This window comes from Vanessa atalanta, chromosome 18 (assembly GCF_905147765.1).
Source record: "Vanessa atalanta chromosome 18, ilVanAtal1.2, whole genome shotgun sequence".
NCBI classification, from domain to species: domain Eukaryota; kingdom Metazoa; phylum Arthropoda; class Insecta; order Lepidoptera; family Nymphalidae; genus Vanessa; species Vanessa atalanta.
Window position 1 is genome coordinate 10,777,344 of NC_061888.1, and position 24,385 is coordinate 10,801,728.

At 33.0% G+C, this 24,385-nt stretch overlaps 1 protein-coding gene across 1 annotated transcript in view; it reads left to right on the top strand.

Annotated features, from left to right (window-relative positions):
* Positions 1 to 24,385, top strand: part of LOC125070898 (hemicentin-1-like) — a 260,952-nt gene that overhangs the window by 209,890 nt on the left and 26,677 nt on the right. Inside the window, exons 5-7 of the mRNA XM_047680905.1 lie at positions 15,325 to 15,457; positions 17,045 to 17,253; positions 18,435 to 18,545. Coding sequence (XP_047536861.1) covers positions 15,325 to 15,457; positions 17,045 to 17,253; positions 18,435 to 18,545 — 453 coding nt within the window. The remainder of the gene's footprint in view (positions 1 to 15,324; positions 15,458 to 17,044; positions 17,254 to 18,434; positions 18,546 to 24,385) is intronic.

The following is a 24,385-nucleotide window of genomic DNA, read 5'->3' on the forward strand; positions in this document are numbered from 1 at the left end:
ACTCCATCTTCCTATTGTGTGATCTGAGATAAAATTCCTTATTTTAAGAAAAGCAATGCCATAATTATTTACGAACTTATTTTGTGTCTGTTCGAAATGATGAAATCTGATTTACGACGAGACGTTACTTTGATGTTTTTATAATTTCAGTGCTACAATATCATCAGGAATAAGTGATAAATTACTATAATTGAATTTATCACATATCACATTCTGATAATTCACGATCGTATTCTGCAATGAGTTTCGAGTTTTTCTTACATAATACTAAAGTTTGTTTCAATAATCTACACCCGTATCAGATAGACGCCTACAAAGCATATGCGAATGGAAATCGTGTAACTCGTTTTAAAGTGTTTCCTTTCAAATTTAAGACAAACTGCGGTAGCCCAGTAGATAGAGCATGTGGAATTTAAAATAAGAGTTGCAAATTGAATCACGGTAAGCACTTTGTCGTATACAAAATTCGTACTCGCGCTCAGCGAAGAAGGAGAAAATTATGAGAAAACCTATGCATCGTATAAACAGTTGCTCATCGAAAATTCCGTATTGATTTGGAACCTCTACATTAATGGGCTTATCAAGGAGGTCAGAAATTAGTGCGTATATTGTATAGATGTACGCTGGTTCAAAATCACCGGCTATAAATCTCTTCAAGTGTTGATATATCCATATTTATGACACCTGGCTGCTAGCACAGTGAAACGGGCAGCGACCGTATAATTGATTATACGCGTCTGTTGACTGTTGACTATGGGATTAACACAAGGAGTCGTAACGCGCAATGAGCACTGTGATTTAGGAATTACGTTGATGACAATCTTATAAGCCGTCTGATTATATTAATGACTGCGTAATATGCATACTGATTGGTACGTCTGATGAAATGGAAATTTACGCTTTCAGTAACGAAGGAGACAAAGTTTTTCTTTTTTTTTTCAAATGGCGTTGACAACGCTTTTGTTGTGGGAGAAGGACCGGATAGCGCTGACGCTTTATCGCCAATCTTATCTCGTCAGCAAAGGCCTTCTCCTCACGATCCCGCTCTTTCTGAAACATAACGTGTTCGTAGGAGTGCAGTAGGAGACCATCTCTCTCCGGCATGGCGTTTATCACGCTCGGTTGTGATAGGTCTCCGTCGATAATGGCCACTAAAGATTGGCGCTGGGGCCCAACGAAACATATTCCACCATAGTGTGACACCATGTCCACGGGTATAATTGTTAGTTCAATATCGTGCTTAAAAGGTGAACACATTCTGTATCCTGGAAGTACACAGAGTATAAAAGACCGTTTCAACTTAAAAAAAGTAAATGCTAATTATCAGAGGTCGAATTCCAATAAAATTCATTGTTGCGTCAAAATAAATAGTATTTTATTTCCCTCGTTATTGTTTGTATTAAATCCGATTGTTCTAATAACAAAAAATATAAAAAATAACTTGAATATTTACTTGTCAATCTATAAACAAGTTTTAATGCTTCAGAACGATATATAGTATTTACAGAATCTCTTAAGGATTCTTCTCGGCAGAACCTACGTTTTACAACTGCTGAACTGCATGAGTAGTGTTTTGATTAAATTTTATTAAACCTTCTTAATCTTAATCTAATACTTGACGTATTAAAGTAGCATATAGTAAACCAATTATTATTAATTAGCTTTATTTTTGATTAATGAAGTTACAATGAACTGTTACATCCGGGTTCAAGATTACCTCTCGCTGAGTCAATTTACTTCAGAAATATTCGTGCAATTTCCTGTTCGATCTATTGTATTAATTGTTTCCTATTCGTGACTATTTTCGAAACTGTGATAAATAAATTCTAAAAATTTAATTCCATAGTTGGCGATTCATTTACGTTGTAACGAGTTTTTTATACTTTTGAAATATCTATGGGCGAAGATACTAATGCGAGTCTATAATCCTAAAATAAATTAAAATATATATTTTTTTATATTTATTGATTAGTATTAGTCCATACTACATAACTCGTATACTATACAACATACGATGTGGAATATTTTATAAAACATATCTTGTGAGGATTCGGAAACATGATTAACGATAAAAAAAATCTGGCGTACTATGACTAATATATCTAAATGTTTCAGGAACATACAAGAGTATAGGAAATTTAATTTGTAGATCCTAACTTGTCTCCCTAAAGCAGTCACAATAGTAAAACAATTATCATGATTCATATCATCATGAGAGAAGGAAGTGTTAAAGGGGTATCACTCGTGTGAGTATCGAATAAAATGAGTTGATTCGAATTTTTCCGTAATGTATAACTTTAAAAATAACATACTAAAATTTCAAGTACTTATCTTAAATACTTTTTAAGTTATTGTCATCTAAATGTCATTACGAGGTGAGATATACTCTGTATGGTTTCGATTGGATTGCTCCAGAAAAGTTAAAGCAACTTTATTGTAATTTATTCATAAACTATAAAACTAAAATCGTCACATTTTAGCCCGTACACGCACAGGCTTTGTGCGAAATTTTCAATTAATGCGATTCAATAATTTTATGTTTTTGATATTATTTATTAAAAATCAAAATCAACACCAAAATAATCTTTATTAAAGGGTCTTAAAAGCAATCATGTTACAGGTTGAAATTGAATATAACCGAGAAAAATCAGTAACTCATTATTGTTTCTTATACATAAACAAAAAGGTTAAATTAAATTTCGAAAACCTAATTGCTTACAACATTCTATTTAATTTAGAACAATAGTTCTCAGCGCTGCTTCTAGTAAGAAAATCCCTTGCATAGTTTGTTTTAACTCCTTTATAAAATTACGATTCATAAAGTCAACAGTAAATGTTAAGGGAAAGTCGAGATGTCAATTTGGATCGTTTACTCAGTATTTTCCAATATCCTGTTGTGGAAGATACTTTTTGCTGTCAGTCTTCTACACTGAGCTTTTAAATGATATTAGCAATGTCTGGTGGTTTTCTTACGTGGTACAAATTCGTATACATAAAATTCGCGTTGCTTCAATAATGTTGCGTACAATAATATTGGTGATAGGGCTGTCTGCAAGCCCATTTGGATAGGTTCCACCTACTCATCAGATATTTTACCGCCAAACAGCAATACTTAGTATCGTTGTGTTGGTATTAAGAGTGAGTGCGCAAGTGTAACTACAGACATTTTTACATTACATACATTACATTAGCAGCCCGTAAATGTCCCACTGCTGGGATAAATTCCACCACGCTGCTCCAATGCGGGTTGGCGGAATACACATGTGGCAGAATTTCGTTGAAATTAGACACATGCAGGTTTCCTCACGATGTTTTCCTTCACCGCCGAGCACGAGATGAATTATAAAGACAAATTAAGCACATGAAATTTCAGTGGTGCCTGCCTGGGTTTGAACCCGAAATCATCGGTTAAGATGCACGCGTTCTAGCCACTGGGCCATCTCGGCTCTAACTAAAACTAAAACTACAGACATAAGGACATAATATCTCCCAGCTCTCAATGTTAGTCACGCATTGGTGTCATTTAAGGAATGTTTAATCTTTTTTACATAGCCAATGTATAGACTCTGCCGCTCATAGGGGCGGTGGTGACCACTTACCATCAGTTGACCCATTTGCCCGTCAGTTATTACATAATATATATATTATAAGACGGTAAGTTAGAACCACAACCAGCTGTATTAATTTTCTTAGAATCACTTAACATCTGGTGAAAGGTGAGATCATCAGCACGTATCCATGGCCGGATATGATTCACATACTATGACGATTATTTTAAACGTAATCATTGAAAAAAAAATCCTCTTATATTCCTTACTCTATCTTTATCTATCTATCTTAGTAGATAACTATTATAAAGCCTAATAAGGTTTTGCAAAAAATACTTTATGTTAATGTTTTGAGGATATATTTATATATGTTTCACAATTTATATATTATTATTGTTACATTTTAAATAGTCTCCAATTATTCAAAGTTTAACTTATTTGCTCGTCCTTTGTAATTCGTTTTGTAATAAAATAAATTACATACATTGATAAAATCTGATGCTATCTGTCTTATGACCTAACACGAAGTTTCCTAAATTAATTGTCACTTTCATTTATTCGATTGTGAACAATTAATCGCCGTAGAGTCAAATATTCAATTTGAGTGTATTTCTAATGTCAAAAGGTTGTCAAAGTTCACGGACAACTACTACCGAAATTGATTTTAAAAGATAATAATAAATCATAAAACATATGTGTGCTTATCAATCATAATCCACCCACCCGATAATTGTCATACCGGTCCTACGCAACTCGCAAGTAAAGCCGTGCGTAAGTTATAAGCGCATTGTTTTTATTAGTTTAACTAGTGCTCTGTGCGGTCAAAGTCAAAGTCAAAAATCTTTATTCAATATAGAAGTGTTTACACTTGCTTATTGATAGTCAAAAATCTACCACCGGTTCGGAATTTAGCACCTCGGACCTGAGAAGAACCGGCGAAAGAAACTCAGCGGGATACATCGGTTTCATCCATTGTAGGGTGTTTGTAATTATAGTTAGATGATTTCAGAAAGAATAACAATTTTGAGTCTGAAATGAGTAAACTCGAATAAACAAACGTTTCAGTTTTAATAATATGAAGGAAACATTATATAAATCTATGTATTCTCTTTTTATGATATAAGTAGGCGAACAGTTAAATGAGCCACCTGATGGTAAGTGGCCACCACTGCCCATAGACATTAGCGGTGGAAGAAATATTTTTTTTTCCTTAAATCGCAAATGTACTACCAATCTTGGTAAATAGTATATTATACCACTTTTGCATATAGTAACACTTCGTCAATCACCCTTCAACACAACAATATTAAGTTTACCACCCAGTAATAATTTGTCGTATAAATAATTATAGTTTAAAAATTACAAAAGCAAACCCTTTCATTTAATACCCATATCATGGGGGTGCATTTCAAATCGCCTATCCGCCATCTTGGATGTCCGCCATGTTGGATTAGTAGGATTTAGTATTCCTGACAGCAAACCCTTTCATTCCATCCATATCATGGGGGTGGATTTCAAATAGCCAGTCCGCCATCTTGGGAAGGCCGCCATATTGGATTTGTAATGACGTTTCTTAGCTTATCATGTTTTGTCATCAGAACTCAGTGCGTGTGCAAAATTTCATCCTAATCAAAGACCGGGAAGTGGGTCAAATTAAGATTCCAAGATTTTCTTACATACATAGTTACAAGTGAAGCTAAAATTTATTAGATAATATAAAACATTTCCAAAAATAGTGACGTACATGCTATTAGCGCGAGGTTGAAACATCAACTTGTAACCTTTGTTAACTAAATACAAACGCCTAGCTATATTTAAGAACAATATAATACAATGACAATAGAAAACATATAAATTATTTAATTAAAAAAAAACGTATTACATCGTAGATACCTTAGGAATGAAACGATTGCTTCTAGGTCGTTTCAAGTGAAAAATATAATTACAAAATTGTAAACAACCATTGTTCAAAGAAATAAAATCCCGTTAGTTTTCTTTGGTCGGTACTTCAGAAATTTATTTCAGAACCGGTAGTAGATTTTTAATTACTTTTTTAAGTATATTTTTTCAATTGATAAGCAAGTGTAATGCTGGCTTATATCTAAAAATACGTAATTAGACCCTTTAAAAATAGAAACAAAGAAGATCATCTTAATTTAGTTTTTACACGATATTCTTGTATTTACTTGATAGTAGACTTTGTGCAAGCCATACTAGCCATCTTAGTTTCCAAAGTTAGCAGCGCAGTGGTGACTACTTACCATCAACTAACCATTTGCACGTCCTTTTACTATTTTATAAAAAAAATTGTCAGTATAAATGTTACATTCACCATTTTTAAACAACTCTATAAATATTTACAAAAAACCTTACACACACAGAAAATAGCAATTAAAAATAAGGTTTAAATGAATTTTAAAGTACAATCTAACTTACACGTATAACTTAGACCAAAATCAACCCATCAATGTACTTTTTGCTGATAGAACAAGTTATATGACTCAATTATTTTTTTCTACACAAATCGTACGAGTAAATCATTACGACAGAATTGCGAAATGATTTATTTATAAGATGTCTAAATAATATATTGAGCCTTGAGTACTATCCGTGATTTCATCTACGTGGGTAAATAATATGCAAATATAATTGCCATATATCTGAGAATAACTGTGATGAACCAGGATGAAACTTTTATTTCTTTTTTTTTATGATTAGCAGCGTAAATGTCCCACTGCTGGGATAAAGGCCTCCTCTCCCTTTGAGGAGAAGGTTTGGAGCATATTCCACCACGCTGCTCCAATGCGGGTTGGCGGAATACACATGTGGCAGAATTTCGTTGAAATTAGACACATGCAGGTTTCCTCACGATGTTTTCCTTCACCGCCGAGCACGAGATGAATTATAAACACAAATTCCATATCACCTTGTGATAAATTCGAAATCGATCTCCTGAGTTTTCCTATGCTTAAAAGAAAAACATTGGAATAAGTCTTAAGTGTATCAATCAAAGTTATTTTATACACCTGCACACAAATATCAACTATATTTCGAAACAACTGGATCAAATAATCTACGAATGTTACTAAAAGTCGTGGGACATTCACAGGCTCGTATATTTTGGTTTTAAACAAGACCTAATATTTTTTAAATTATAGTGGCAGAATTTCGTTGAAATTAGACACAGGCAGGTTTACTCACAATGTTTTCCTTCACCGCCGAGCACGAGATGAATGAAAACACATTTTAGGTTAAGATTCATTGGTTATTGTATTGTAAAAAGCAAACAAATGCGACACCTCGTACCAAACATCCAACAAAAAGGTATTTTTAGGTATGTACTCAAAAATAAACGGTTGTGACTATACTGTGCAAGACAGTATGGATTAATAAATAAAATCATAATATTATAAGTAATTTATTATTAAATAGTCATATTTAGGAGCTAAATATTGAAGATCGGAAATCCATCCGCTTAGAACAGCGAAGTCATTGCTTTGTGATGTAGTTTCTGATTTATACAAGACGTGTCTTGTATTGCGCGCTTCTAGTTGTGAATTTGTAGCTGACTGGATCTCGGGTTTACACGGTACGCTTTAAGTCGTATTACGTCATTTGATATGTGGAAAATATATCAATGCTTGAACCAAGCGACACAAATATATAAATAATATTTTTGTTATAGGTGGTTCAGTTTCAAATTCATTAGTAAAAATATGACCAACAAAAAAATATCAAACTTGATTAATTAAAAACTCCGTACAAATATAGCAACTATGCGTTAAAATATAATTCAAAATAAATACTAAACCAATAGATACCGTCAATTCAACGAAACATTTCGACTCAAATATATCAGTATATATTTTAACGTTCGCTCCCTGAAACGGTTTAATGAGTCCGGAGAGATTTAAAATTTACGATGAATTTCTGATCGGAACGAAATGAAATATAAAATTCAAACTATTGCGTACTTTTCAATGTTTTGCAACGGATACGTGTAATATTACGCCGTTAATAAAACGAAATGGATTTCATGGTTCCGTACTTCGTTTGGTTTCCATATCGTAAAGTTTTTGGTACCTGGGTTATATAAAAAGGAATTAATTAATTATTTATTTTATCAATCCTATAGACTGCATTATTCTGTTTAAAGAGAAGAGACGCACCATTTTAGATTCTAAGGTTGGCGGTGCATTATTGGCGCCCAGATGGGGCCTGATTTCCAGTAACGAAATGAGGATGTGATCGAGGTGTGATTGTGATAAATCAATTTTCTTGAAATAACACCGTTACGTCTTAATATGCCAGATCAGCTTAACAAATCAATGAAAACTTTAGTTCAGTATGCTTATGAGATTATGAGAAATCGACATTTTACTAGATCAATGAAATTTGCAAAGATACCGCGAGTACAAATTATTATAATATATTTTACTAATAATAATCGGCAAGAATCAGAAAAATCTCATTCTTCTTCTAGGCAAGATATATAAAAAAATAATTCTTGTTTACTGACATAATCTGTACTTAAAATGGTAGAAAAGAGTAACTAATGAGTTTCTTGCCAGTTCTTCTCGATAAAATCTATCTGCGTGCTTTTATGAGCCTACTTGAATAAAAAATATTTTGATTTTGAATTTGTGCAGCTATCTTTTGTTTTTGCCTTCTATTAAGGGACATAGCATCTTTATTTTTACCAAGGTTGGTAGCTCATTGATTATTTCGGATGAATGATAATTTAATGATATCTATGCACAATAGTGACCACTAACCATCAGGTGATCAATGCTCTTTACCTTTTTTATGGCATTAGTTGGCGGACGAGCAAATGGGCCACCTGATGCTAAGTGGTCACTACCGCTAATCACGCTGTAAGAAATATTAACCAATACTTACATCACCAATGCGCCACTAACCTCGGGAACAAAGATGTTATGTCCCTTGTGTATGTAATTACAATGGCTACCGCCAAACAGTTTTGCTGTTTGGCGGTAGAATATCTGATGAGTGAATGGTACTCACCCAGACGGGCTTGCAAAAAGCCCATCAAGTAATCATTATCTATTTGTAAAAATTATCTCACAAATTATCATTTAAGTAGACCACTTAGCCTTGTAATTTTTACAAGAGCATTTTAGAAGATTATTTATCTTCAGAACGACGATTTTTATGACATTCAGCTTTTCAATTTATCTTTTTTACATTTATTTTTTTAAGTTATCGATCAAGTTATCGTTCACTTTGGCATGTTAAGATTTATTAGCACTAGGTAGGCTGGATGTATGCGGGCGGGGCGATTGCCTCAATGCTGACCAAAAAATAAACCTCTTAGAATATCGCTCTATAAGGTAAAGCCGCAGGTTCAGCAAGTATTTAATATGAAACCTTACGTATGAACCGCCGTTGCAATTTACCAACATTATGCTCAAAATAATCACTACAAAACTAATAAAGAATAGCATATTTTAGCCTCAGTCAAATTCGATGTCAAAAGACGCTATAACTTAAGATACTCCGTATATTTCTTCGTGTCTAAAGACATTAGCTCATTCATCATCGTAGGTGCGTTGTTAAAATAAATTGAAGGCATTAAAAAGAAAGTGAGGAAAATTGAGCAACATATATATAAAAATTATCTTTAATAAATAGTTTCCTTTTATTATTGAATTTTGTCATTGCTTTTTGCAATGTATAATAGAGTGTAAAGGACGCGTATGGGTTCAATTCCAGACAAGCACCAATAAATTTTCCTGTGTCTTATGTTTTTAATTCACCTTGAGACTCGGCGTTGAAGAAAAACATCGTGAGTAATACTGCATAAGGAAGCTTTGCCCTGTGCTACCAACCTGTATATGAGCAGCCTTTTCCGCAAAGAGAGAATAAGTTTTGGTCCAGCGGTCATAAATTAACAGACTGATACTTTTAAATTAAATATATATTTATTAATTAATAACCGATTGTTTTACTATCTCATTATTGGGCTTTTTTATGTATATATATGTATGTATATAATATAGATAGGCGGACGGGCAAAAAGTCCACTTGATAGTCGTTATCACTGTTCATAGACATTGGCGCTATAGAATTAACAATTCCTTACATCAGGAAGTATGATGTTATGGCCATTATGCCTGTAGTTGCACTAGTTACATCCTTCATACCTGTATAGCTGTTTGGCGTTAAAATATGTGGTAAGTGGGTGGTACCTATCCAGACTATCATATATTATCAAACTACTAACTATAACCCCAAAATTTACTAATAAGTCACAATAAATTTGCTCATTAACTAATCTAAATCATCTACCTCGATAATCTAATTAATTTAGGACATTAAAACCGTTTTGGGGGAAAAAAATCAAGAAACCTATATTGTGCATTTTGATTGTAATTTTTCACGACGTGTTCAATGAGCGACGTGTTAAGTTCACCTTAAACTACGTAACCTGAAAAACGTCATGTGTAAGGTAAATTCAGAGATATCGAAATGTCATCATCAAACATGGAGAGACGTGAGTCGTTTGACAATCAAAACCGATCGCGGTTTCATTTTATACCGAATGTCACGTAGAGTTATCCAATTTCCGTTGTGTATAATGTAGAGATTTTATGTTAAAACTTTAGTACATTTCAACTTTGACGATTACAGTAATTAGTTTTGTGACACAGAGGTCAGAGCTTATTTCTGATACGAGTTTTGATCTCGATGTGTTAGGACGAATTGAATTATGATTTTTATCGATTGACAATCTATGAAATTGTCTTGAAATATTCATTCTGTGTCATTACATTATAATCAAGAGGAAACAAACTAATATCATGACAAGTATTATTATATCAAAATCAAAATATACTTTATTCAAGTAGGCTTTTAACAGTATGTTTGAATCGCCATTTTACAAAACTATATTAAGAGAAGGTACCACCGACTCGGAATGTAAAACTTTGTAGTTATTTTCCAAAATTTAAAATACAAAGTTATGGTATATAAATATAATTATATATGTATATAATATATCCTTCTTGAAAGTCAAATCGTATTAGTATTATAAACATAAGATAAAACCTTAAGTGGTGATCCGTTTTAGAAATGGTGATCTCTCAGGATTTTGGGCAGATTGTCCGACTACCTAGACCAGCTAAGAAAATTAGAATCTCACTAATAACAACCACTCTAGTTCAGTGAAGAATTAATTGCCGTCGATACTATTGAAAACTCGAAAATGCTTGTGAAAACTGTATTTGTGTTTTTGACCATGATGATATAACATTGAAGTAACATAAACTCCAATTCCAGCCAAGATACACCAAAGGTACGGACAACTTATCTGTGGATATACAGCTGTCTGAAAAGAAAAAATATATTAACATCGATATACTAACTTTACACGCAACTAATAATGGATATATTAATATTAATTATACCATGAATTCAATCTTAGATATCAATATTGAATTCTACCGAAACAATTCATTAAGTTCATCAAATTACCCGAAACTGGCTATCAATTTTTGATTTATTCTACTATTTCTTGGTGGCTTTGTACAAGCCACTGTCTGTATAGTATTGTGTGTGTTCCGGTTTGAAAGGTGAGTGAGCCAGTGTAACCACAGGTACAAGCGACATAACTTCTTAGTTTCCCAGGTTGGTGGCACATTAGCGATGTAAGGTAACAGTAGTAGTAGCAGCCCGTAAATGTCCCACTGCTGGGATAAAGGCCTCCTCTCCCTTTGAGGAGAAGGTTTGGAGCATATTCCACCACGCTGCTCCAATGCGGGTTGGCGGAATACACATGTGGCAGAATTTCGTTGAAATTAGACACATGCAGGTTTCCTCACGATGTTTTCCTTCACCGCCGAGCACGAGATGAATTATAAACACAAATTAAGCACATGAAATTTCAGTGGTGCCTGCCTGGGTTTGAACCCGAAATCATCGGTTAAGATGCACGCGTTCTAACCACTGGGCCATCTCGGCTCATGTAATGTAAGGTATGGTTAATATTTCTTACAGCGCCATTGTCTATGGGCGGTGGTGACCACTTACTATCAGGTAAACCATATGATCGTCCGCCAACCTATGACATAAAAAAACGTAGAAACATTATCACTTACATGAACAATTATTATGAGTTTTAGATTGCTGTTGAATATTCCAACATTGTTTTTTGTTGATAATGTTATATTTTTATAATCTTTCAAACGTGTAACTTGTATGGTTGTCAAATCTTATGAGTAAATTCATTAACTTGCAAACACATTTTCGCTAATGTCAATACATATTTTAATCAGTGGAAGGGTAATATTTCTTATAGCACTAATGTGTATGGTCGGTGGAAACCACTTACCATCAAGTAGACCAATTGTCAGTTCATCTAGCTATATTTAAAAAATAAGTTACAAATTTATATATCGATACGAAAATCAAAATACAGAGTAGCGTGCTGAAATACAATAATTTTGTCTAAAACACGAATACCGATGAAATCATCCGTGACTGAGTTCGTTAAAGGGAAGTAACAAGTACTTCGTGTCTCAACACGTTTGATTGCCGTTAAAACGGTAGTAATTCCTTCACGCTGAAAAGACACGCCTTGACAGCTCTAGTGTAAGCTCGCCCTATTTAATATTTATTATGGCTCATTTGTTAAGGGAAAACATGATTATTTTATCTTGTGATGTTGCGACTTTATCTTGTCAGGTTTTAGTAGATAAATAAAATCTATTACATACTTATGATTTCTTTTGGATTTGAGAACTTCACTACTGTACAAGACATACGTTATAAAGACGAATTATCAAAGTGAAAATATAATGGCACTTGAATGGAACTCACTTCATTTAATTTTTAAAAGAAGTTCTTTTACGAGGCTTATAATAGGAAGAAATGGCAGAAATCGTCACATACAGTAAAGCGTTCTGCTTCCATAAGGCGACCTTTTCCCCTGTTTCTCTGTCTTCCTATTACCTATATGCCGTTTAAAAAAATCAAACTAATAACTAGTTTATTCATTGTAATTTAATTATTCTCAAATGACGTAAATTTATTCCATCATTTAATACATAATGTTGCAACTGGGTGATCCAAGACACCTCTCGTTTTTTTATTATTGTTTAATTGCATCACAATATATGTATGTATTTTGGTATATTGTCTATGTCTTTGATCTTATCGTTTGATTTATTTTTTATTTTAGGTGTCGGGATTTTTTTCTGAAATTTCTAAATATGGTATCCTTGAAGGGATGATATTCGTTGTCTTGAGATTCGGGGTTCCTCAACCAATCTATATGGTATTCTAAGCACTGGGACATGTCGGCTTTTATTATGAGCGGCAGCTCGACTTAAAAATGTATGAAAACATTTAAAAAAACCTTTTGTAAGTCTTAGATATATTGATTTATATACATATAAGTCACAATACTTAAAAATAAATTATAGAGAATTATATATATCTTTCTCATAATAGGGAAATGCAAATCTAGTCGCAACAAAATAAAGCACTCTAAAGTTAATTCAGAAGACAGTTTAATATCTTTCTAGCTCTGTATAAAGGTTTCATTCAAATTCCGATTACGAACTATCTTAGAACTTTAACCCGAAATAGACTGAAGAACCTAATAATATTTAATGCGACGCTTAATAGAAGTAAGATGATCCAGTAGTTTGAAATCATAATCGATATAAGTATTTAATTTTTATTATGATCGCCCGTACCACACACACACACGAACACACACAAAAACACTTTAATCATTGTGTCTGTATCCTATTTATAAATGTTTTATTTTTGAAAGTTTAAATAAAGTTATACAAAAAAAATATAATTTTCGAAAGTAGAGGCTGTGTAATACTGTAAATATATAACTGTAGTTCAAATTTACAGAATCTATTATTGCTTACAGAACCGTATTTATTGAATTGTATATATGGTTATATAAACACAACTAGTAAAGCCCCGCCAAAGGTAATTCTGCCTATGTATATAAACCAATTATCAAAGCGATCAGGTTAACGGCATAGAAGCTGATGTTCAACGCCATCTAGTGGCGAGCTGCAATAAAATGGATGACAAAAAATCTGTACCATATATTGTGCCAATTTTTACGGTGATCACCGCTTGAAGTCTTTTAACCTCAAAAAAATTGCCCAATATAAATCTTTCTATATACATGTATATGTACATATATTCATATAATTCTTATATGATATTTTTTTAAGTAATATAAATATTGGACAACATCACATACATAACTCTGTTGCTAAAGCACTTGTGTTATGGAAAATCAGAAGTAACGACGGTACTACAAACTCCCAGACCAAAGACAAGATAGAAGACTGATGACCACGGAGGTCGTCAAACATATATCGTTGCGTCATATTGCATCAAAAATTCTTTTACGAAATTATATTTACACATCCCTTGAAATTGTCTGGTTCTTGACATTATTTCTAAAAAATCAATTTTTATTAATTCTCATCAATTATGAAAAAATCTTCGCTACAAATAATAATAAGGAAAAGTTGAAATTTACTTGGACGAATATAAATGAACTTCCATAGACGAGTTTTAAATATTTATAGACTCGTGACAGACATTTTCTTAGACAAGTTAACATATTTCATTCAACTCAAATATTTAAACAGAACTGCAATTCTTTGGATCTCTTAGTGTCTCTTAGTTGTCGCATTAGGGCGTCTGCAATCCTTGTTAAGACTTCTATATTTGTCAAAAGACGGATCTAGAGTTTAAGCCGGCGGAGAATTGGGACAGTACCACAGTTTTCTTTTTAAACTAAGTAGGTCTCAAATGTATTATAGTTATGTAAAGAGCTTTATTTCGAACGTCAAATGGATGGAATCTTTTTCGTATTTACATTGAATAATCTAGTATATCTATAAGTTATCTAAATTTTTTTGCATATGACTTATATGGTATTTAGTAAAATGGTTTTATTCGCGATGATTATAACTTCATTTTCATCATCATCACCATTTACTGTAGTCCACTGCTAGACTTAGATTTTGTCATCGGGAGACTCCAAGATGCCCAATTGTCAATTGTACCTAATTTTCCGCCTTCTATATCCAATCGGATGCATTCACATAAATGATCGATATGGCTTGATGGTGTTTGCTGATCCAATTCTTTACTGCTGATTCTTTACTCGTACAACTTATGACCAGTCTAACCAGATACCTACTAACCTATTGAGAGAAAGAGAGATTAGTTATTCTACTGATAAGCATAAATACTTATTGGTATTTTATGGTTTCATAGATGAATAAGCCAATGTTAATAAAGGAACAACGGATAAAAAATATTGGTGATTGGAGGCGGAAGCTTGACGTTGAAGAAATTATTTATACATGTCATGATGCAATGTATATTAGCGTGGCTCTTACATATATAATGCTCTTATAGATCATGAATATCTTGATATGCCATTTAAAAAAAACATTTTATATAATATGCTCAATATAATCTTTAATTTTGTCATAGATAATATTTATATGGAACCAATAATAAAAACAAAAATATTACATATCAAAAATCTATTTACAACTATTACAAAAAACCTCAATAAAGGTGAGAGTTATATACGATCGCCTGATGCAGTGCTAATTCAGCACAAAGCGTTGCGTTAAATGTAAATGATATATAAAATGTATTTCTTAATAAGTATTGTAATTTCATTTTAAACTCCAATTAAATATATTTTAAAGAGACAACTTATTAATTCTGAGGCTAATCTTATTATCTTTTGTTACAGTGCCTACGTCAGATGTTCAAGGGGTGTTGGGAAAGAAAGCGTCACTACCCTGCGACATCCAGCCTTTGCATTCAGATGACGCGGTTGTCATGGTTCTCTGGTTCAAGGAGTCGGATGGAGAGCCGCTGTACAGGTACATAATTTGCTAAATCTACAAATAATATTACATAAATAAAAACCCAGATTTGTTTCGTTATTATACAGGAATTACGGTACCCGTGTAGTTCACTAGCCTAGAAATGCGTGTATCGTAGGTATATTTAGGTATATATAGGTATGTATATTATATAACAAGCGTCATTGTTTAGTATATAGGTCATAAGATTGCAAATATCTAGGCCCTGTTCAAAGTCCAGGTCGGGTCATATTATCGGGGCTATTAGCAACACAGACGTTGAGAAGGCAGTGTTTGTATTTCCCAGTTTTTACAATGAAATAGGTGCGCAGATTCACAAATATGTCACCTTATAGTAAATGGTCACCACCACTAATATATATTGGCACTCTAAGAAATATTTACCATTCCTTATGTCACCAATGCTTTATCAACCTTGGATGCTAATATGTTATGTATCTTGCTCCTACAATTATACAGGCTCACTCATCCTTCAAACCAGAACACAACAATACCAAGTATTGCTGTTTGGTGGTAAAAAATATTATGAATGAGAGGTACCCAGATGGTTTTGCACAAAGGCAAAACGGTTTACTTGTAAAAAAACATTATATTTCGTCTTTATTTCTAATTTTAATGCAAAATATTCAAACACAATAGGACTAAGCAAATATTTCGCAATCTTTGTCAATATTGTTGAAGCATAAAAAACCTTGTTCGCGCCATTGATTCTTCGAACAAATGTGTATTTTATTATAGGGAAACGCTTACGTAAACCAAAAGATGTCATTCCATTTCAAATGCCAACATTTTATCTGTGGCAGTTCATATTCATTTAACTAAGTGTGCTATATATGAAAGGGTCAACGAATACACCGTTGCGGCTAAAAATATACAGACTAACAAATCTGCAGTAAATGAATATTTATTAAGCACGGAAACAGCTAGATTGATTGTCATGACCAAAATGATATCTGGACGATGGAAATAAATACTACCATTTAGTATATAAAACGTTTGAGCAACTAACATACAAAAATATAACCGTATGGAATTAAAATAGATTTAATTTATCAACAATATAAAACCCAGTATTTAATACTAAAATATTGTTACATAGTTGCTACCACTCATTGATATTGGTGCTGAGAAATATTAACCATTCCTTATATCGCCAATGTGCCACCAACCTTGGTACCAAGATGTGACCCTTGTGCCTACAGTTTTACTAGCGACCTCATCCTTCAAACACGACACATTAATGCTAAGTATTGCTGTTTGACGGTAGAATATTTGATTAGTGGTTGGTACTAACGCATACGGGCTTGCTCCAAGTAGTGTGCGTGAGTTTCAATTGTTTTACTATAGTGTGCGCGTTATTTCTTCAAAATTATATTAGATATTTTTGAAGCTCGCATTTTAGTGGTTAGGCTCTAAGTGTAAAAAAACCTATGTCCTACCTTGGTGTTCAAGTTTGCTTCATACCAAATCTCATCAAATTCGGTTCAGTGGTTTAGTGAAAGGGTACCATACAGAGTTACTTTATATAGATAATATTATGCGTTTGTTAAATATAAATTATTATTAAAAATATCGTAATTACAGCTATGACATTCGAGGTCGAAATGTCAACCAACCCAAGCTCTGGTCTTCCGCACTGGTCTTCGGCAACCGAGCATACTTCAGAGGTGGTGCAACACCGGCTGTTCTCATGGTGGATAACGTGATTGCAGCTGATGCTGGAGTGTATAGATGTAGAGTGGACTTCAGGAATTCGCCGACCAGAAATTTGAAAGTTAATTTTACCGTCATAAGTGAGTATATTATAGTTCTACTAAATAAATCATAATTGCTCTTGTCTATTGTCCCTTATAATTATTGATAAATGCTTCAAATTTCCTAATTGCAAAGCGAACGATCCAAAATAACGTTACTCGATGTTATATGGCATTATTCAATATATATTGAAAAATGATTTATACTAGCTGCCCGACCCGAAGCGTCCATGTGAAATGAGAATTGTATTTACGCAGTATCGAGCCTAATTTAAACCAATCAGGGCCCACTCAAATGCATAAAAACTTTCATCAGAATCGGTCCAACCGTTTAGGAGTTCGTTTACATAGACAAGCTCAGAAGATTTCTATAAACAAGGACACGAAGCTGATACATATACAGTCTACTTCTATCTGTTCATTAATAAACATAGACGTTGGTACTTATGAAAGCATTTAATCGGATGTTTAATTAAAGAGTAATGTACGCCTTTCTACCATCTTTGATTTCAAAGAAGAAGACAGAGCATTGCTTGGTCGATAATATTTAAAATGTATATATACAAAAAAAAAATATAATAACTGAGGCATTAGACATGGCAGCTAAAACATATGTATAATAAATTATAATTCATTTAATATATTTTTTTATTTTTTTTTATTTCATTTAATGTTAGTATTTATCTCTTACATAAATAATAAAAGTAAAACTGGATTATTCGGTGTTTCAATTTTAGGTCTTATTTTATTAAATTTAATATTTCTTTATAAAATTAAATGGACTGTTCTCATTTCTAAAATTATTATTGAATATATATACAATTTATAAATTATGATACTATAATTATTTTAAAGATTACAATTAGGGGATACGCTTCGATAGTATTTCTCGTTTAAATTATATTCAAATGCCTCATTCGTTTAGCTTATTCGATCTGATATTTTGGACTTAAATCTCTAAACGAGATAATAAAATTTATATGACTATAAAGATTGATTGTCTTGACAGACACTTTATCTAGAAAATAACGACTGCATATAAGAGTTGGCAATAATACATTCTCATACCTAGGAAAGACCGATTGCTTCAGATTGCCATCCTATTGCCATTGCAGATACATTTATACACTACAATTCACAAATTCACTAGTTTTTGAGACCGTCTCTCTTGACCGAAACCCAGTCAAGTGAACATTATTAATTATTTTTTACCCTTTCAGTACCACCAAGTCGTCCTACCATATACGATGCAAAGAGACGAGATAGAACAAAATTAATTGAACCTTATAATGAAGGATCCAACGTACTGCTGATTTGTGAAGTCGACGGAGGTATGTTTTACATTTTTAAACGGTGTTTTCCTATAATGTGCAATAAGTTTCATAGACACTCTTATATAAGTTTGTCCTTGAATGTCTTTCTGTTCGTGAGACTGTCTCTGGCATCAAATCTACCATAAGGATTTAGCGATTGCAATAAGTAGATAGGTGATTATCAATAAGGGATTAAGATTCTTATAACTATTTTAATTATTAGATAGAATTCAGCTTAGCTCTTTAGAATTTAAACCTTCTTTTCATACTGGTGTGAGGTGTATTAAGCTTATGTAATAGCTGGTAGTAAAAATAAAATGAAACAAGCTTAAAACCCTGACTGAATTTGGAACAAAACGTAACCAAAACCTGAGATGAATCGCAGTTTTGAATGCATTTATGTAATATTATGTTTAATTGATAATTTTATTAATAGTCTAAAAAAACTACTTTTGTACTTTATGACATAATTTCTCCTAATCTTCAATTTTGGAAGGTTAGTTGGGCTTCGTGAAAGGTACTGTAATACTCAGCATTGTTGTAAACCAGTTTGAGGGGTACATGATCTAGTGTAGGTTTACAAGGGACATAACATCTTAGTTACGAGGGCTTGTGGTGATGAAAGAGATTGTTAATAGACGTACGGCTGACACCACCTACCAGTTTTAAATAAATAAATTTCTATCAAATTATTTCAAAGCAATAATCATAAAATTGATTGATGTAAATATTTAAATAGACCCAAGCTAATTAATTTTTGTAATTAATATTTCGAGACCAGTTAACGTGAAATCAAATTAAACGTTTGATCGACTCAAAACGTCATTATCGAAAGGAAAACTCTGAAGTAAACAGAATTACAATCATCATTACCGAAACAATATTTCAAATTGTAAATTGTCAATGCGAATTTCACCGGAATCAATAATGGGTTTTACGGTAACGTAATTAATGTCATTTGAGTCTGTATTATCATCATTCTTCATGATAAGTTGTCATTTAGCTGCAATGTTTTCACACGTTGAAATCATTACCGTATCTGATATATCTACATGTTAGTGAATACTCTGTACTGCCTCGTTGGTCTAGTGGCCGGGTATATGGCCAAAAATGTCGTGGTCATGGGTTCAAACTTCAGGTTGGGCCGATAAAAAGTTATTGGATTTTTCTATCGAAAAACTCAAAATATAGGCAGGAGTCTGGAAGTTGGTTTTTATGCCACGGAAGTTGGTCCTGCGCTTGAATTCCATCCGATCGTGTCGGATTTACCGTCCCATCGGTTTATGTGAGAAAGTGCATAATATGTTTTTGCGCACACACATTTGTGTGTAGTATATGTCCTGCGTAGTTAGCTAGTCTCTTGTCTTTACTTCGAATCATTAATGCCTATGAATTGGTCATTGGTCCTAGGCTCAACTGTATTGGGCTTCTAAACGGGCTTCAATGAATCTTCACGCGTGGTGGTGTGTGTGTATTTGTTTGTCTCTGTATAATTGCCTTGACTATATAGGGGTACAACTATCGAAGTCCTGGCTATCAAATTAACAGTCCAAAATACTCAAACTTTACATAAACAAATTATGTTTGTGATGTTGACCATTGAGGAGTTCCTTCGTATGGAGCCAATCTTGGGTAAAAAATCAGGTCATGTACACCATAAAAATGTATGTCATACCAAATACACTTACGTTTAAAATTGGGTTATGTGGTAATTCAGCTCGCAAGATTTGTCCTAAAGAAATAATAAAATGTATAACAAACATTGCAAATTGAATAAAACCTTGTGAAAATGTATTTGGGTTTTCCGATTAGAAATGATCAGTAACGAAACGGAGTTTGGAAGTAACCCTAGCGTCCTTCGAAAAACACCTAAAGCTGTTTGTCCTATGTTTGAATTATTTTATGCATCTTTAAGAATTCGTGTGTATTATGACTGAAATATTTTGATATGTTAACTATTCGTAGTGTATTTATTAGTAAATTGCACGCTGGTTGTGATGTAATTTGTGAAAAATTATGCAGTCAAGACACAACGTATTCGGTTTCGACAGGAACTGTGAGCAAACTAGTATTTCTAAATCAGTAGTAGTATAATTTTTGGTATTTAAGTTGTTTCTTATTTCCTCTTATCCTGTTAAAATAACGCAAAGTACAATTACCTTTCAAGACACGATAAATACATAAGTTTTAATTTCAGATATCCTAGAAAATGTGTGATTTAGTAAAATTGGAATTTTTATAGGATATCCAATTTCCAAGATAGTGTTGCATTGCATTGTTAGCTGAACCATTTATTTTTATAAGCCTTAGTTAGTAGGATTGACAAATGGGTGATCTGATAGTAATTGGTCACCATTGCTCATAGATATAGATATAGATACTGTAAGAAATATTAATCATTCGTCATAACACCACAACGCTACCGATCTTGGGAACTAAGACGTTTCCTTGTGCCTATAGTTACACTGGACCACTTATTCTTCAAACCGGAACAAACAATACTAAGTATTGTTCTTTTGTGGTATAAAATATGATCAGTGGGTGGTATCGACCCAAACTGGTTTGTACATGTACCCATGTACATTTATAAACAAGATTTTAGCTGGAACTAATAATTACAGGTGTACATAGTGTACACAATCCTATTAGTCCAGCGAATATCTGCTGATGTTCACGAATAATATAAAACTCCAAAATGTATTAAAGTAGAATGTAAAAATGGCTCGGGCAACTGTGAGCCCGTGGATGTTGCTAAATAATAATAAAAAGGATAGTAGTCAGTTAATTTTTGTAGTAGTTGTCCATCAACCACTTTAAAATCTAACACGACATTTTGTTCTACAATTTGCAAACCTGTTGACTTAGTAGTTTAATAATATGGCTTTAGATGGGGCCAATCGATATTTCCAATTTCTATCATTAACATCATAAAAAGTCCGACTGATGATTCTGCAATCATAATGCATAACTTTGTATTTGCTCAAACACATATGCATTAAAAATCTTTTGTATGAATTAAGAATAAGTAGCTGCCATTTAAATAGTATTGCCTTTAAAAATTCCAAAACTTTCTAAAAATATAACACGATACACATTTATCAAATGGTCATATAATATTCAACACTTCTTATCGTACAATCTAAATATCAACTCAATATGATATAAAGATAATCGTGAGTTAAAATTGTGATCGTTATCGCTGTGAGTGCTTGCCGACCACCCGTGTTTGCCACCATTAGTGTATCGTTACTTGTCACACTCGATTGTTTGGTGACGTAGTTGTTTGAAATTAATTGGTATTGTTTTGATAAATGATGTTACGTTTTTTGTATATTTATCGTTACTTTTGGCTTGTTAATGTGAACCAAGAACATTTTTGAATTAAAAGATTTTTTTTTGTATAGTATGATATATATTAGTATAAGTTTTGCCTGAATAAGCACTGACACTAAATTTGTAAAATAGTGCATTTGCATTAAAATTAAAACTAGACAGCGTTGTCGAGAGAGATAAGTCATTAAAAAGAAAACCATTCAAACCAATTTACAACCGTCTCACAACAAGTAACGAAGTCCAAGATTATCACCATCAGCGTCACGTTCCAAGATATCTCGGGATATAATTACATTGTTAGTAACTATCACATATACTTTTGTCAGTAAAAGGTTAATTTAAATATTTTCTAACCGTTGTTCTTGCGTTAGAGTGCAAATAGACTTGTGAAAGGAATTATATTTCATAAATTTATTTTATATTTACGATAAGACAATCTTAACCTATAAAAATCTCGTAGCGAGTTAAATAGTTTATTCTATATATTCAAATTCAACGAAGTCTATGACCAATTGACACCTATTTGGAGACGTTTGAAACAATATTATGTTATGAAATATTTTTTATTCAAATGGCTCTCTTATAACAACTTTCAAGTGCTGTCAAGCGGTTAAGAGCTACTACAACTTTACGCCCAAATATTTGTGAAAATAAAAATGGAGCATAAAAGTTTTTACAATCTATTCTCGACTAGTTCTAGTGGCCCTTGATCTCAAAATGAGCTATGAACTGAAATTCTATACTAATATTTATATTTGAATGAATGAATACAAATAACACGAAACGTATTGATAAATACTTTAATACAATTTTAGTAATTTTCAAATTTCATCAGATATTCTACCGCCAAATAACAGTACACTGTATTGTTGTGTTCCGATTAGAAGGGTGAGTGAGCCAGTGTAATCAGAGGCACAAGGGACATAACGTCTTAGTTCCCAAGGTTGGTGGCGCATAGGTGATGTAAGATATGGTTAATATTTCTTACAGCGCCTTTGTCTATGGGCGGTGGTGACCACTTACCATCAGGTGGCCCATATGCTCGTCCGCCAACCAATGCCATAAAAAAAAGATAAAGAGCATTGATCACCTGATGGTTAGTGGTCACCACTGTACATAGATATCATTAAATTATCATTTATCTTAAATAATCAATGCGCCACCAACCTCGGTAAAAATAAAGATGCCATGTCCCTTGTGTCAGTATTTACACTGGCTCACACACTTTGCAACCAAAACACGACAATGTTATTGTTTGGCGGAAGAATATTTATTATACATATATTTGCCTGAATATATTTTAATATTATTTATTTTATTGAATGTAACCATATTGCTTCTCTTATTGCATTTATAAAAGTACTCTAAAGCCATTTGTATACACTATGTTGCGTTTACTTTGATATGGTTTTACATTGACTTATTCAATAACTGTTTATATGAATTTAGTATTTACGTCCAATGATTAATGTATCACTAGCAAATATAAATATCATATTTAACAAAACGAAACAGACGTTATGAACGAAGACGAAGGTATTTATAAATAGTAAAGTCACAACACATAAAAGTACCTATACTGGGAAAAGTATCTTTTTCTGGTGAAATGTGGTGACCTCATTCCAATTATATCCACAAATTCAACTTTATTCACGAAGTCTTACTAACCACTGAAGACGATACGAATTATAAACAAATTAGGCACGTGAACATATTTGGTGCTTGATAGGGTTTGAGCCCATAAATTCCACCCAGCACTCCATCTTAGTTATATCTTTAATAATAAATTCTTACTTTCTGTACCCGTGACCTTATAAATTAGATTTCATTTTATTTATTATTTGGCATTTTTTAAAGAAATTATATTAATTTCATTATTCTAAGAGCCGAGATGACCCAGTGGTTAGAAGTCGTGCATCTTAACCGATAATTTCGGGTTCAAACTCAGGCAGGCACCACTGAATCTTCATGTGCTTAATTTGTGTTTATAATTCATCTCGTGCTCGGCGGTGAAGGAAAACATCGTGATGAAACCTGCATGTGTCCTATTTCAACGAAATTCTGCCACCTGTGTATTCCGCCAACCCGCATTGGAGCAGCGTGGTGGAATATTCTCCAAACCTTCTCCTCAAAGGGAGAGGAGGCCTTTAGCCCAGCAGTGGGAAAATTTACAGGCTGCTAATGCTAATGCTAAAATGCTCATTATTCTGTTTTATTTCCCATCGGAATGGAATGGAAGAGCGAGTTGCTCATAGCGTTGCCAAAATAAAATTATTTCATAACAGCCAGCGTTAATTTTTCTGTATCAATATTTATTTCCGTACCACGGGCGGAGATAGGGCTATTTATATCTAGTTATATCTTTAATAATAAATTCTTACTTTCTGTACCCGTGACCTTATAAATTAGATTTCATTTTATTTATTATTTGGCATTTTTTAAAGAAATTATATTAATTTCATTATTCTAAGAGCCGAGATGACCCAGTGGTTAGAAGTCGTGCATCTTAACCGATGATTTCGGGT